General features: G+C 36.9%; 1 protein-coding gene across 1 annotated transcript in view; it reads left to right on the forward strand.

Annotated features, from left to right (window-relative positions):
* Positions 1-1,982: 1,982 nt before the first annotated feature.
* The window catches only part of LOC145671236 (uncharacterized), a 101,525-nt gene continuing 85,631 nt past the window's right edge, over positions 1,983-17,876 (forward strand). Inside the window, exon 1 of the mRNA XM_081740136.1 lies at positions 1,983-2,243. Coding sequence (XP_081596262.1) covers positions 2,158-2,243 — 86 coding nt within the window. The 5' untranslated portion in view covers positions 1,983-2,157. The remainder of the gene's footprint in view (positions 2,244-17,876) is intronic.

A 17,876-nucleotide genomic window follows, 5' to 3' on the forward strand; every position in this document is an offset into this window, starting at 1 on the left:
TATGGAGCATGAAGATAATATAGTGAATCAGATATTAGTGCAAAATTAAGTGATTAAGCCTTATAATGTACTAAAACACAATAGAGATACATAAATTTAACATACGTTAATTTAAACTAACTTTTTTTACTTTGATATGAGCAAATTTCTTTATCAATTCGCGTAGCCCAATGTTTCAGTCAAATTCGTCTTCTATTGATATCATCGCTAGAGCACTCAACCGTGTTTCAGATATGGAAGAACATAGATAGTTTTTAGTAAGCTTAAGTTTCGAAAAAAATCTTTCTCCACCTGCCATGTTACTGGTAAGGTTAACAAAATCCTAAGTGCAACACTGACATTGGGAGCTGAGTCATATTCCTTAATTAATTTTAAAGTCTCTTTTGCTGAACTTTTAGGCTTAATTATAGCGGATTACATCTTCAGTTCGTCTTTCAAATCACTGGAGTTATATCTTTCGATTCTTCGTGTGTTAAAAAGCTGCCAAGTTTCGTACACTTTTCATACCAAAGTTCAGGTGGGCATATCTTTAATATTACTTATATCGTAAAGAAAATCGAAATACTCTCTGTGATGTTTAAGTTGCTCAAACCTTTCTCTTCAAGCTAATACAATTGCGTCTAGAACTTCGTAATAGAAATCGATCTTGTATCTTGTTTGTGGATCTTCAATAACTCCATCCTCTGCCTCGTACTGAAACTGTCTCTTCTTTCGACTTCGAGCTTGCACTGTATTACCTTGTCTAAGGTTGATGCCAACTCCATCGCATCAACTAAGTAAGATTGAAACTTTGCATCATATCTGCTCCTCTCAAAGTATTCAGATATATTTTCAAGAAACCCGACTCCATCCAACAAATGACAATCAAGGCTTTGGACTCTTTTGCTTATGTTTATGTGGAGTAAAAAGTGACATCAGATAACGAGTGAGCAGAGGAAAGGAAAGTCACGCAGCTAGTTTGCCATACACAGAGCATTGTGGGCGAGCATTCTATCTGTTCTATTGTCGTTACTTGTTTGAAGTAAGGCATCATAAACCTCCCCTATTTGATATCTAAGTGGAGTCAGAACATCAATTCGGCTCTCCCACCTTTTGGTGCTTAATGACTTTAAAGTGAGGCTGTTAATATGTTCCTAAAGTATGACCCAATGTTGAACTGACACAGAAAAAAGTCAGAAACGTTTTAACAATACGAAAAAGAAAGAAAGAAAGAAAAACGGCGCACTGGGATGCTGTAGGCTAGAATGACCTGGCTCAAATGGGAGTGTACGTTTTGCATACTTGGGGTGGAGCGTTAGAACATTGCTGAATAGAAAAAATATGACACCTTGATAATCTTATCCACCTAGCTGAAAATCTTATCTACGCCACTGCAAGGAAAATATTGAACGAGATACCTGTGGCTAGTAGTTTGATAATTGAAAATGAAGGGGAATGCTCTGAATTTCATGTGTGAACATTTTCCTGAATGTAAGTGAAGTAAGTTCAATTACATTCTCGGTGAACACAATTTTATTTTCCATGTGGGCTTATTACGAAGCATTACATTTTGATAGTATTCTTTTCTTTTTAAATTTCGCCGCCCATTAGACTTGCCGCCCAGGGCGGTGGCACGGCTTGACCCCCCCTCGCGCCGGCCCTGGCACACGGGTAATTAATCAAGAAGAAGTTAGCTACTTAATGTATATGTTTTCACTGGTAAACACATAAAGTGTTGAAGGAAAACCAGATTCTTTTTTTTTTTTCGATATACTGGTAAAGAATTAAGCTTCGATCTTGTTCCCTAGCTGTAAATGTTCATGTTAGTTTCTTGTTAATAATAATAATAATAATAATAATAATAATAATAATAATAATAATAATAATAATAATAATAATAATAAAACTTGATACTGAGACTCAAAACAAAAGATACGATAATTTTACGACAAAAACGATAATTTTAACTGCTACGTACGATATATCTTCTTATCAGGTTGGCAACGCTGGTATCGCATAATAGAAGAAGAAAAAAGACAAGCCATGGCGGAATGGAGTGAATGTGGCGGTATTGAAATTACTAGAACTGCAGTAAAGTGCACTACTTGCTGAGATGATAATCCCTTAATAATAAGTATCTGGAAAATATAAGTTTCCAGTGAGTAGCACAGTTCAAACATGGAAACAATGGTATTTATGATACCATGTGTAACAGGTGCATGTGCTGTTATTATTACCGGCATTGGATTGTATTTTAAAATAAGGTTAGTAAACATGCTTAAATTAATTACAATTAATTAATTACATGCTTTTCTGTAATTACAAATGCAGATATGTATAGTGCAGTGTAAATATGACTAGCATATTCTTTAACAAATATGTTTGTGCATGTAATAGCTCGGAAGATAACAAGCGGAGTTGGAACTAGTGTACCTATTGAGTTTTCTTACACAGCTATTTTTTTTAAAACCCTTTTAAGATCCTGGGTTATTATGGTATGTTTTATACTTTCAGTCAAGCAGGTATTGCATCGTCCCTATTTATCCTAGGATCATGGTTCATGCCTTATTCTCTTAAGAATAGAGCAGGCTTTCAAATGATACCACTAATATATCCATACCATATACCAGTAGAGGAAAGGGAATTTCGGGGATTTTTTTGGTCACATTTTGGGCCCCTCTGGAACGGCCCTGTGTGAACGTACAGATCTGAAAAATCTGATAAATACTATTCGGTAGACTGAATGTGTGTACCAAATTTCAAGCTTCTATCTTGAATATTGAGGGCGGGGAAAAATGTTCAGGAATTCCCACAATGCCCCAGGTTACCGCAAAAGACCCTGATCTCAAACAATTTCCTGAGACATCCATATTTATCCTAGAATCATGGTTCGCCCATCATTTTCTTCAGCATAGAACTGACTTTCAAACGGTACCAGTCACATGACCCCATCGTGTATCTGAGGCGGGAAAATCGTGAAGAAGAATTTTGTGGTTGAAATATCCCTTTTTTCTCATTTTTGCCCCTCTGAACCCCCCTGTTTTAACGCATATCGAAAAAAGAATGAGAAATACTACTCGGTGGACTAGGTGCAAAAGAAAGCCAGCCAAAACAATGAAAATAGGCCTGACAAACGAAAATATTTTTTAAAGTTATGACGTCATCATTTATGTCTCGACGCACGAAGGCGTGAAACTATACGTAACGTGTACTACAATGCCTCTAGACCTGAAAAAAAAAAAAAAAATGGACGAAAAAGCTCAAATAGTAGAGTTATAACGCAAAGTACCATAAAACACCTGTGTGGTAGAGATTGCTCCAAAGATCTTATGAGAGTTAAAGGATGTGTAGTGTAGGTGCAATTTCAATATGTGAATTCATACTTAAAGCCACAGTTTTATGTACGGATCCATAGGTTGTAAAATTTGGGCAAGTCTAATTTGCCCATTTCATGTCGAGAACAGGAACCAACCAACCCCTGCGGGGCTTGTAAGCCGATCCTACTACTACTTATACTATGGATCCGTATAATAAAACTGCACGTACATAACCTAGTGGTATATTTGCTTCTTTTTACAAGAAATTTGATTTTAGCACATTTAAACGTTATTTCTCGGGGGAGGTGTTGCATTCCTTGGAGCAGATTTGCTTCTGTAGAGCTTTACCAGAATACGGTTATGAATTCATCAGTTGATTTGAAGTGTTGTGAGATCACATATTTTTCATGGCATTTATTCCGAAGTTGGGCGTCCGCTTTCGCCACGTTTTTTCGCTGTTATCTCCTTTCCACACTTTCTGCAATTTGTTATTAGGTTCCTTAATCCATGCTCTTCACAAACTTTTAAAAGATTTTGCTCGTTATCAACGTATTGCTTCACAAATGTTAAAACTGTTAGTTCATTGCCCTTGTACATTCGCCATGTTGATAACATAAATGCTCGTTTCTTTCCCACAATGCAACTGTTCGGTTACCTTGCGCCAAGTAGTTCCCTCCGCTCACCATATAGTCCCATGTTTATAACCGCTTATATATAACAAATAAACAGATTTTTCGAGACTCTTATACATTATCAAGCACACAAACGATCAAATTATCCATATCTTTCCTGTTAATTTTAAAAATTTTGCTGGAAACGGACGCCCAACTTTGGAATTTAACCCTTTTTCATTATTATTTCAGATCTCGATGAGAGGAACACGATCAACAAATTTTTGTGATCCACTTTCGGAACTTAAGATAATCGGAATTCTTTGGCAATGTCACATCCACGTTCATGTGGGAAGCGTTTAGCATCAAATATATTTTTCAGAATTATCATAGATCTCAGTGAGAGAAATAAGATGCCCCCCCCCCCCCAAAAAAAAAGAAAAAAGAATCAAAACTGCAAATAACTGCAGTTCGGATGGTATTTAGTATTCTCCAAATCCATCGATGGCTCCAGAACTGGTACTGAGACTTCACAGTGGCCCGTTCTGAACGATTACCGGAAGTCCAAGTGAACAGTTCCGATAATACCCCGGAACACGTCGTAGCACTTTTCCACCACACAACACCACACTTACCCACTCAGTCCCTCTCGTCTTGCGGGGGTGATCCCTACACCTCAAAAAGATTCACTTCAAACTACAAAGCTTATTCCAAGCCAGAAAAACACACTCAACCAAACTACAGAAAAAACACGCAATATAATTACAATTGAATAAACTTTGAGGGAAACACCCCTCGAAACATAATGCTACTAAAAGAATACAAATACCGTATTTAAAAATACTGCAACAAATACCAATAGAAAAAATCCACCACAGAGAAAACACAACAAAGTACTATGTACAAAATCAATCAGAATAAACATGCTTAATATTCCCAGCCAATTGATTAAATGCATCCACACACCTCCTTTTCACATTACGGCGCCACAAAAATTCACACAAATGGTTAGCTAGAAGATCATATGCTTCCCAGAAAAAATAGACTCGCCACTGAGATTCAACATTATTTTGTACACGCATCAGTTTCAGGATCAACAAAATATGTATAGTTAGCGTTCAAATGTTCACGAAAACCAACTACAGTCAATCTATCATGTTCCATCCAACAGTCAGTAACTACATAAGTTTCAGGGCGAACATACATCAAAATAATACTGGACAATGCTGGAAAACTCCTCTTGTTATCAGGACAAATTTCCAAACGTAATTCATTCGTGTCTATGTTTGTCATCCCAAAAATCCAACTCCCCTCCTCAACTCTTCCACGTGGATACTTCCGCCGATCTATTTGCACTCAATGTCCCATTTCACCAATACGACTACCAGAATCTCAGTAATTACCAGTCAAGTGCAATCATACGAACCTCGTGGCTGTACTGATACCAATCGACAATCGTAGCAGAGCGAAACAACTATTATGATAAGAACATTTGATTGGGGCTTGTTCATAATTTCAATGATGGGCAAATGTATACATCGCAGTAATGGCTTTAGCAATCTCACAATTTTCAAATCAAGTGTTCTTCGACAAAGAAACATAAACAAACTTTCCATCAACATGATCTTTCAAATTACGACAGCGAAACCTACCGAACCCATGACCACATTGACGAATTTCTAAGTTCATATTCCGAGAACATTTAATACATAATTTTGAAGTGGGGTCATTCCACGTCAGTTCAACCAAGGCTTTTAACCCACTATCTCAGATTTGGATGAAATTTGGTAGCGTTATAAAATTTATGCCGATTACAAGTGTGTAAATTTTATTGCAATAGCATCAGTGGTTCAGAAGTTATTGCATTTCAAAAATAAGAAGAAAATCCATTTTTAACAGTCGCAACACGATATTTTCCCGTTTTGGAAGAACACTAAAACAATCATATTTCTGTTCCTATTAATACCAGGAACATGATTCTTTCTTTATTCAGATTGTCTTTAAGTTGTTTACCATTGAAAACCTTGAAAACTTTCCTTAGAGCTGATAACAAATTTACAAAATCATTTGAGAGGTAACATTTTGAGAATAATAATAATAATAATAATAATAATAATAAACTAGAACTTCATTTTGTAAACTTCAAACCTTTATTTCTCGAAGTCTCCGTTATGGATTTTAATGCATTTGTTTTTGTTTGAACGCTTATTACATCTGTTTTCACTATACAAAAATTGTTATGGGCCATCCAAGTACTGAGGAAATATCCCAGTCAGTGTTGCCAACTGATTGAGAAATACATTTTTTCCAATAACTTGAATACGATTTAACATACCCCCTCCCAAAGAAATATTGGTGTAAGTACTCTTCGGTATCCTGGAAATACGCCTGTAAGTATTACCACTCCCCCCCAAGCAACCCAGTTATTAGGGTTGCCTGTCACAGCGTTAGACGTATCTGTGCCCACACTTTGCATTATTATGTGCGACATTACAAATATACGAAATCGTGTGGACCAAATACCCCTAATTACTGAACTACTAATTTCGTATATTCACTCTGCTCTCATTTCCAAACAATAGCGAAATTCGTATTTTTCTTTCTTTGAAAATGTCCATGACACTAGAAAAAATACTACATGGTTCAACGCTCTAAATCTTTCTCAAAGTCAGAGTTAGTGAATGTGTTTGAAGATCTTCCAAATATTGCTCATCCTGCATAACGGAGGGCGTATCAGCTAGTATATCTATAACAATTAAAATTTTATGCTGCTGTTCTAATGTAGTATAGTTATTGTTAGAATTAAGGGAACTATTGTATTTCAATGTGATCCTCCCAGCTAATTATGACTATTGAACACAAAAGTTACTGCATTCTTTCAGATGATACGGAATGACGTACCAACAGTCTTTCAAACACAGAAACTGGCAATGTCGGATTTAAAACAAAATTTTCCTCGCGTAAGAAAAGTAGAATATTTCACTGATGGATCTGGAGCCCAAAATAAAAACTGCAAAGCCTTCTTTCTTAAATCTTTACTTCCACGCAAGTTATTTCCATGGTATGGTGGCAAAATGGTCTTATTTTGCTACCAGCCTTGGAAAGTCCCTATGCGATGGAATTGGTAGGGCTTTTAACCGGGTTGTGACAAAAGCAAGCCTTCAGAGACCATTGTCTAATCAAATAAATTCATGTGCCCTTATGTTTCATTTCTGTGAAGAAAACATCATTAACACCATGTTTTCTTTGTGTACAAAGAAGAAATGGCTGTTGTCCGTGCCAACAAAGATTTCTGAGAGCAAAAACAATTTCGGAAACACGTGCAATGCATTAAGATTGGATCGAAGCGTACAAGTCTGGAGGAGGATTTTAGTTAGTGAATAGTAATGAGGGTGATGCATTAGTAAATTTCCTACATCTCCATGGTCCATCTCCCTAATTTTATTAGACTGAAAATGGTTCCTATTGTGTTTCGTTTACTCACATCTTATGTAAAATGGATATAACAACTGCTACTGGCAGAACATACCAGTTATCTCCAAAGTCTCTGCAAGTAGTTACTTCAGTGTGGGAAACGTTTACAAAAAGCACCTGATGTTAATATCTAATTACAGCAAAACCGAATATTCATTTTATGCGCTATAACATGTAGGCCTTACAATACTGTCAAGCTTTATTATATTTGCTTGTTTGTACTTATTCTGATTAACATTTAAAAATGCTAATGCCCATTTATTGTTCAGATTATTGTATTTTTTCGTTTACCTATAAATTCTCGAAACTCCCTATTTCTCCTCCGTGCTTGGATGGCCCATCACAATTTTTGTATAGTGAAAATAGATCTAATAAGGTTACTGAAAAATGTGGCACCGGCAACGCTGAAATTGGTTGGCAACCCTAATAACTGGATTGCTTGGGAGGAGTGGTAATGCTCACAGACGTGTTTCTAGGATACTGAAGAGTACTTATACCAATTTTGGGGTGGATATGTTGAATCGTGTGAAAGTTATTGAAAAATGTTTATTTCGGAATCAGTTGGCAGCACTGACTGGGATATCTCCTCAGCAGTGTTGGGCAAATTTCAATTGAATTAACAATTGACAATTAATCTGTAAATTTAATTGTTAATTGTAATTAACAATTGAAGTAAGTAATGGTTAATTGTAGTTGGCCATTAATAATGAAGAATCAATTGCAATTAATCAATCGATTTGAAAGTAATTGCAGTGGAAGGAATTGCAATTGAATTCAGCCATTCAATTGCAATTGAAATTAATTGGCAATTAAATCAATTGCAATTGATTTCCACAGGAATTACTTTCAATTGATTGATCAATTGCAATTGATTTTCACTGATTAAATTTCAATACTATAGTTCAGAGAGGGCGTGGGGCAATGAAAACTTTAGCAACGACCAATTGACTCACCACCCATCGTGACCCACGACCCACTCTGACCCACAGACCCACCAAAACCCATTGTCATCAACTCTGACCCATGATTCATGCCCTCTTCTCTACTGACTAAAGAGTTTAAACTTGTAATAAAACAAGCTTATGGAATTATCACTCATCGGAGTTTGAATTTCTACGATCAATTGCTCAAGCACCTCTCTATTACAATAACGGTGGATCTGACCTTTCTAATATAAATAAAATAAAGACTTTGTGGTGGACAAACACCGTGTGCGTGGGTTTTCTCGGGGTTCTCCCGTTTCCTCCCACTTTCTTCATTCCACCATTTCATTCATCTCTCATAATCACAGTCTCCTTTAGCCTAACCGGCATAACCGTGGGACGTAAAACTCAAAAATTTCATTTCATTTCATAAATAAAATAAAGAGTTTGTTTGTGTCTGTCTGTTTATCTTTGTACGGCCTGTGGACCAGACGAGTGGACCGAAAGTTTTCAAAATTTGGTCACAGGTTGCTTGGTCTAGGCCTCAGATCAAGACGAAGAGTTTTTTTGTTTTTTCAAATTTTGAACTAGGGGGTCTCAGGGGGAAGTTTACCAGGACCGGCCTGGGGACCAGACAAGTTGACCGAGAGTTACTAAAATTGGTCACGGATACCTTGGTCCAGGTCCCCCACACCAATGTGAAGCGTTTTTTGACAAAATTCGAACCAGGGGTTCTAAGGGCGTTTACCGGGTCATGTGAAAGTAGTGGAAAATGACCAATATTAGTGTAAATTTCATAGCTTTCGCGGTAGGTGAGATCAATGGTGAAACTCCGATCGCATTAACTTCCAAATTCACCCTATTCGGCTGCGGGCCGGGGATCAACGGGGGGGGGGGGGATACCGAAACGTAAAAGTAATCCAAAATGACCGATATTAGTGTCAAATCCATAGTTTTCGCGGTCGGTGAGATCAATGGTGACACTACCATTAGCGATGACTCAAATTCATCCACCGTTGTATGTGTGCCTTGGTTCACCAGAGAGGGGAATTCCGAGACGTAAAAATATTCGGAAATGACCGATATTAATGTCAAATCCATAGTTTTCGGGGTCGCTGAGCTCAATGATGAAACTCAAGATCGCGTTTACTTTCACATTTAGCTCCCATCAGCTAAGGAACGGGGGCATTATAAAGGGGATCACGAGATATGTAAAAATAATCCGCAATGACCGATACTAGTGTCAAATCCGTAGTTTTCGCGGTCGCTGAGATCAATGGTGATACTTTCATTAGCGATGATTTTCAAATTTAACCACCATTGTATGCGGGCCGAGAGTCACCGGGGGTAGAGAATTGCGAGGCATGTAAAAATAATGAAAAATGACCGATATTAGTGTCAAATCCATAGTTTTCGTTGTCGCTGAGATGAATGGTGATACTTACACAGCGCGTTGCCATCGGCTGCAGGGCAAAAAGGCGTTGGTTTTTCAAAAATTGGAATCAGAGGATCATAGGGGCTTTTACCGGGATATGTAAAAAGTAGTAGAAAATGGCAAATATTAATGTCACATTCATAGTTTTCGCGGTATTGGCTGGGGCACAGAGGAGATTTTTTTCACAATTCGAACCAAAGGGGTCTCAGGGGGCGTCTACCGGGACATGTAAAAGTAGTAGAAAATGACCAATATTTGTGTCGAATTCATATTTATCGGGGTTGCTCAGATGTATAGTGACATTCCCGATAGTGTTTACGTTCAAATTCAGCCCCCATCGGCCTTCCCAATGAATACACATGTACTTTGTTGGACATATATTCACACAAAGTATATCCAATTTTAGAAATGTTTCTTAATTTTTCTCCCGTTGTTCAGTTTGTTTACATTGATATATTATCTGATCCGTGCGAAGAACGGGCATAACAGCTAGTACGAAATGGTAGTGTTTGTTATGGACCAAATTACAATGAATTCAATTATATAGATAATTATTATAATTATCATTAATAATTATTTCCTTGTTGAATTATAGACCAATTCCATTTCAAATCGTCCAGGCAAACCACAATTGGTCCCCAGCACGGTCTCAGAGATTTACTTTTTTTTGGGGGGAGGGGATCTACATGCAATATTATTAGACCCATATTTTTTCTTTTTGCTGAAAAAAAATTTTCCTTTGATATACAGCCTTCCAAAATGGCTGCCCTCCTCTCGGATTGCTCGAAAAACTGAAAAACATGTCAAATTAAAAGTTTTGTTGTAGAGAAACGAGTGTACTTAGCAGGGTGGGAAAAAATCATGATTTTTTTCAAAAAAATCATTTTTGTTGATTTTTTGATTTAAATCAAATCTTTTTCTTCATATAATACAAGTCGCGAACTGAAGAAAAAACATTAGGAATTAGTATTATATGTTAATTATGTCATTTAAGTGAAAATATTGGGTTTTAATTTTGAATTAATTTCAAATCGTTAACCTATTTCAATCCCAAACAATGTTTCTTAAGCATTAAGGAAAAAGTACAGCAATGAATATCAACATGACACTTTTCTTTTCACGAAAGCTACTGATATTTGGCAGGGGCATATTTTTAAACAATTGGAACTAGCTAGCGGCACGAAATACGTATAAAGTAGATAAATTTCGCCTAAAATTAACTAACTCACTCTATGACCTATGGAACCCGGAGGTTCAATGCCATGTTCAGAAAAGCTCTCCACTAACTTCTATCCTTAGTCAATTGAATCCAGTTTTTACTTTGTATTCCAATTTCTGCGAGATGCACTTAATATTGTCCTCACATTTGCGCCTAGGCCTTCCTAATGGTCGTTTCCCGATTGGACTTCCAGTTAAAACTTTGAAAACGTTCTTACTTTCTTCCATTCTCGCTACATGTTCTGCCCACCTGAGCCTCCAAGATTTGATGACCCTAACAATATTTGGTAAATGGTATAAATTATGCAGTTCCTCATCATGAAGTTTTCGCCATTCCTCATTTTTGTTCCTTTTGGTTCCAAATATTCGTTTCAGGATTTTATTCTCAATTACTTTCAGTCTGCGTTCTTCCCTCAGCGTACGCGACCATGTTTCACAACCATACAGCACAACAGGCATAATTAACGTTTTATATATTTTAAAGCTTTAAATTCCTTGACACAATTCGCGACGATAAGGGATTTTGAACTGAATAATAACACGAATTCCCTGCAGGAATTCCAAAATAAAAAAATCAAGATGATCAGTTCCAGAAGAAACACTTGTGATTGTTAAAAATAGGCTTTATGTGACGTGAAAAACAGTTCAAATAAGAGTTGTCCATGCATTTAAGACATCTATACATAGCAGGTACGTTTTTATACTTTTCTGTTGGCTATTTTATCTCCTCTGACAATTTTTCCTGCAAGGCGCGGCAAATTTTCTGCGATCACATCGCAGATCGCGGCATGTTCTGCAATGGAGTCAAGTATCCACTTTATCAAAAGTATTATTCGATATTTTAACGCATCCAAAATTTGTCGTATTACGATCCCTAGAAACTTCTATGTATTTAGTACATAAATTTCGCCCAAAATTTTAAAATCTATTTTTTTTTTTTTTTGTTTCGGAGAGGGGATCGGACCCCTCTAAATACCCCCTATTATCTGGAAACAAACAAATAGACGTGGACGCAAAAGAGTTTTCATCTTAAATGTCCATGGTGATTTCTCCCTTGGAATAGAAATGTTAAAACCCTGTGTTACAAAGAGAAGAAAGCAGGGTTCACCCGTAACCCGTTCAAATGGGGTTCTCCCTGATAGTTCCCTACATGATACTCGTTTTCATACTGTGCTTACATACATTTGAGTCTCATTGTATTATGATTATTATCTTCCATAATCGAAATAAGAGAAGAGAAACGGGATTTTACTTATTTTCACTTTAAATTAATTCATTTAGGAATTTGATTTAAATCAACGATTTTTATTTAAAAAATCAAGTGATTTAAATCTTGATTAAAATCGTGATTTAAATCAGTCTGATTTAAATCAAGCCACCCTGGTACTTAGTAACATAATCGCAATAGCAGGAAGAGTATAAAGTTGTATGTTTCGTTGGAGGGCCAAAATTCGTCCATTGGTCCAATAGGAAACGCGCAATTCACTCGCAATGTTGCCAACTTTGATGAAATTTTTGTTAACTTTAAACTTTTTTTTCCTGTCCTCACGAGCAATATCAACCATCTGCTTCTAGCATCGAAATCTACTCCATAAGGTCTTTTGAAAATGTAAAGGACTTACGTTTCTGATTATTACATCCCACGTTATAGCATGATGAAAAGCTGAAAATTTCATTAAGACGCCATGTTTGGACTCCATTTTCTAAAAAAACCCACCTTTTAGAAATCTGAATTTTTTACATGTATTGGAGAAGTACTTAAGTATTTAATATCCGTTAACCGTTCATGCGGCTGCAGCCCCTAACATTCGCAATTAATTATTGAAATTTCGATTTTTGTACTTGAAATGTAAATATTTCCTATGGGCGTTAAGATTCTATACACAAGGCGAATTGAAAGGGAGTTTAAAAATGTTGAGAGATGAATCCTGACATCAAATCCAGTTGAAAAGTTCCTATAAACATGAGTCGAATTCCGCTTCGTTTTCGAGTTACAGTTTCTAACTCGGGACCCAAAATGGGCCTGGGACAATAGAAAATAAAATACATATATATTTCGCGTTAAATCAGAAACTGTGTGTTAAAGCTTTGATCAAGTTCAGAAAGTTGATTTGTATCACTATGATTTTTACGTGCGTTGCAATTCGGTTGGCAGTGTTGCCAACTTGCTAGAACTTTTTGTTTCCAAATGACACTACGTGGATTTTATTTGATATTTGGTATTCATTAATGATTGCAAACATCGTATGAAGCACAATTTCCCACATCACCACAGTTTTCGAAAACTTACATGTATTTCATTAAAAGGTTTATCTCGTTCGTTATTGATAGTTTGAAACATTACGTGTGACTTTCACTTGATGTTTGCTATCATTAATAAAACCAAAATTTCGAATAAAAACTAAGTCTGTGTGAGTTGTAATAATAATAATAATAATAATAATAAAAAGAAGAAAAAATATTTTTTATTATTGCAAAACCTCTCGTAACTCCACGCATCAAGTTCAAACTTAATCAAGAAGCTCTGCTGCAACCACGAAACAGTTTATTACGAGATTTGGTGTCGTGAACATCGTCCTAGTGTTCTCTGCAACCATGAAAATTGTTTTCACTGCTAACATGACATTGTAGTGCAGTAGTTAGTGTTTGTGTGAATAACAATGGGGAAGTCCTACACAGAGAAAAATCCGTTTCCGTAAAGCGGCATATTGTACAAATATACGGTATCATCTTGCTTACTATAGAAATCAGTACGAAGCATACGTTATCCGTATGCTACATAGGCACTGCCCTTAGACGTTACATCATGCCGTTGCAGGATGTCTGACATCTAACAGTTTTTTGTATATCACATGCATATACTTATGTTACCTTCGTCAGGTATATGTTATATACGTCCATTTGTATGTGAGATCCCGATCGCCTACATTGTTTCATACAGAAAGTACGTATAGATGGAACACTTATACAGAAAGTATTATAAAACATGCATTTTCAGTTATACGTCTGCTGTACGTTGTCCAAAAATTACAGGAATTACGCATGTACCCTATTTTTTTAAGCGCGCCACTTACAAATTTTTTCTTAGTGTATTACAGTAAAGACCGTATTAAATGTGTTGATGATTCTAAAAGGCATAAGATAATTGTGTACAGAAAGAATTCTTGACAAACATTTTATCTTGCGGTAAATTATATGTATTGCGTACAGCGCGTCTGCCAAAACGTAGTATTGGGAGAGGATGATTATTCGTATAAAGGGTGCTTTGAATATTTACCGTGAACAACGTGAATGTGTGTGATATATTGGTGATCACGAAAGAAGATGTAAATTAAAATTATGCACCAGCAAGATAAGAATTTGTTCCTCTGAATGTAGATTTGGAAACCATTAACCAGACAGTCAACATGCTAAACATGAACGTGTCGCCATTAAAACGGCCGTTGTCGGTGAAACCTAGACTTCGGTGAAGGATTCACCTCTCAAAATTTTTCATACTGCCTTTCAAATCGCCTTGTGTAGAGGACACAAATAATCATCCTCCCCTAATAGTACGTCTGTACGCAATCCATATATTTTACCGCAAGATAATTTTTTTTTGTCTAGAATTCTTTCTGTGCACAATCATCTTACGGCTTTTAGCATAATCAACACATTTAATACGGTCCTTCCTGTAATAGGACTTCACCATTGTTATTCACACCAACACTTAACTAGTGCACTACAATGTCATGCTACCAGTGTAAACAATTTTCATTGTTCCGGAGAACACTACGACGATGTTCACGACACCGAATCACACAAACTATCAATAACGCACGAGATAAAACCTTTTAATGAAATACATGTAAGTTTTCGAAAACTGTGGTGATGTGAGGGAAAATTTTGCTTTGTGTGATGTTTGCAATCATTAATGAATACCGAATATCAAATAAAATCCACGTAGTGTCATTTGGAAACAAATAAAAGTTCTAGCAATTTGGCAACACTGCCAACCGAATTGTAACGCACGTAAAAATTATCATATTGATACAAATCAACTTTCTGAACTTTATCAAAGCTTTAACACACAGTTTCTGATTAAACACAATATTTATATTTTATTCTCTATTGTCCCGAATCGATTTTGGGTCCCGAGTTGGAAACCCTGTAACTCGAAAACGAAGCGGAATTCGACTCATGTTTATAGGAACTTTTCTAGTGGATTTGATGTCAGGATTCATCTCTCAAAATTTTCACACTCCCTTTCAAATAGCCTTGTGTATAAGACCTAAATGCCCATACAAAATATTTACATTGCAAGTACAAAAATCGAAATTTCAATAATTAATTGCGAATGTTAGGGGCTGCAGCCGCATGAACGGTTAACGGAAATTAAATACTTAGGTACTTCTTCAATACATGTAAAAAATTCAGATTTTTAAAAGGTGGGGTTTTTGAGAAAATGGCGACCAAACATGGCGTCTTAATGAAATTTTCAGCTTTTCATCATGCTATAACGTGGGATGTAATAATCAGAAACGTAAGTTCTTTACATTTTCAAAAGACCTTATCTAGTAGATTTCGACGCTAGAAGCAGATGGTTGATATCGCTAGAGGACAGAAAAAAATTTTTAAAGTTAGCAAAAATTTCACCAAAGTTGGCAACATTGCGAGTAATTGCGCGATTCCTATTGGACCAATGGACGAATTTTGGCCCTCCACCGAAACATACAACTTTATACTCTTCCTGCTATTGCGATTATATTACTAAGTACACTCGTTTCTCTATAATAAGAGTTTTAATTTGACATTTTTTTCAGTGTTTCGAGCTATCCGAGAAGAGGGCGGCCATTTTAGAAGGTTGTATATCGAAGAAAATTTTTTTTCAGCAAAAAGAAAAAATATGGGTCTAATAATTTTGTATGTAGTTTTTTATTTAAAAAAATAAGCTAAATCTGAGAGTCGTGTGGACCACCCTGGACGATTTGAAATGGAATCACTCTAAGATACTTTTCAGTGGAAAAAAGAATAAAATTTGAAAGTCCCAAATCTAGTTAAAGTAGACGAACGCAAAGGAAAAAAGGTATAAAATTTTCCATATAATTAAGCATACCGTACAAACTTAAAATTTCCATGTAATTAAGCTTACAGTACAAATTTTCTCTCTTTTTCTCAACTTTATTTCCTTGAGCTCTGAACGCTAAACACACGCTTCAGCAATTATTATAATAGAAAGCAGTGGATATATAATGCGAAGCACTGTATTTTTTGTTTCTCAATTTCTTTCTGAACTAATATCGATCGTTTTCGATTATTTTTTACAAATCAACCCACTACCAATTTCCCATACGTAGAAAATCCACCTTCCATGAAAGAGATTTTCAAAAATATTCAAGGACACGCTCTGTTTATTTTTACCTCCATAAATTGATATCGACTTTCGTGTCGAGCCGAGTTTGACAAATAGCTCCCTCGTTCAGCTCGTTTTAACTCGTTTTGAAATCATGGTATGATTATACTGGAAAGCGAAAGCCATGAGAAATGTAAGCAGTAATGTGGAATACTTATATGGGTGCTCACGACATTTTGTCTCGTACTTTTAGTGCATCTCGAGGGTTACTTTTAGTGCATCTCGTCTCGTCTCGATAGCGAAAAGACTATAGATTTTTATAACGAGACAGCGTCAAATGCCGTGAGTACCGGCGTCATTAACTTGTTCCGCCACCAACGAATTTCGAGATGGTTTCTTTTGCATCGTTTTGTGCTATTTTACACGCCTTTTTTCACTTTTTATGCGTCACCGCAAGTGTGTCGAAATGAGCCTACAAATATGACGGAACAAGTTATTGCTCTTCCGCCACCTACGAATTTCGAAGTCGTTTCCTTCACATCGGTTTGTGCCGTTTTGTGCGCCTACTTCCACGTTTTGTGCGTCATGGGAAGTGGGTTAATATGGGTCTCCAAGATGGGACGAAAATGACCCACTGCTCCGCCACTACCGAATTTCGAGGTCGTTCCTTTCGCATCGACTAGTCTCTCCAACGAATTTTGAGGTCGCTTCTTTCGCATCGTTTAGTGCCAGTTTCTTGCCGTTCTGAGCGCGTATTTTCATGTTTGTGCGTCACTGGAAGTGGGTCAAAATGGGCCTCGAAGGTCAGACGAAAATGGCCCACTGCTCCGCCACTACCGAATTTCGAGTTCGTCCCTTTCGCATCGACTAGTGCCTGTGTTGTGCCGTTTCATTCCCCTATTTCGACGTTTTGTGCGTTACCGTAAGTGTGTCAAAATGGGCCTCCAAAGTGTGGAAAATGAACCACTGGTCTGTGTGCCTAATTTTAAAAGTTTTCTGTGCCTATTTCCTCATCTTGTGCGTCACCGGAAGTGAGTTAACCGGCCTTCAAAGTGGGAATTAAATGACTCACTGTTCCGCCACTATCGAGTTTCGGGGTCGTTTCTTTCGCATCGTTTTGTGCGCCTGTTTCCACGTTTTATACGTCACCGGAAATGAGTCAAAATGAGCCTACAAATATTTCGGAACGAGTTAATGTTCTTTCGCCACCAACGAATTTCGAGGTCGTTTCCTTCAAATCGCCTAGTGCCTTTTTTTTTTGCGGGGTTTTGTGCGCCTATTTCCACGTTTTGTGCGTCACCGGAAGTGGGTCGAAATGGGCTTTCAAGATAGGACGAACATGTCCGAGAGTTCCGCCGCTTTCGAATTTCGAGGTCATTAATTTTACATTCTTTCATGCTTGTTTTGTGCCGTTTTGTGCGTTTATTTCGACGTTTTGTGAGTCACTGGAAGAGGGTCAAAATGGGCCTCCAAGGTGGGACGAAAATGACCCACTGTTGCGCCAATATCGAATTTCGAGGTTGTTTTTTTCGCAACGTTTAGTGCCATTTTGTGTCGTCTTGTGTGCCTATTTCCAGGTTTGTGCGT

The sequence above is a fragment of the Thermobia domestica genome, chromosome 15, assembly GCF_964235325.1.
Source record: "Thermobia domestica chromosome 15, izTheDome1.hap1.1, whole genome shotgun sequence".
In the NCBI taxonomy this organism is placed as follows: domain Eukaryota; kingdom Metazoa; phylum Arthropoda; class Insecta; order Zygentoma; family Lepismatidae; genus Thermobia; species Thermobia domestica.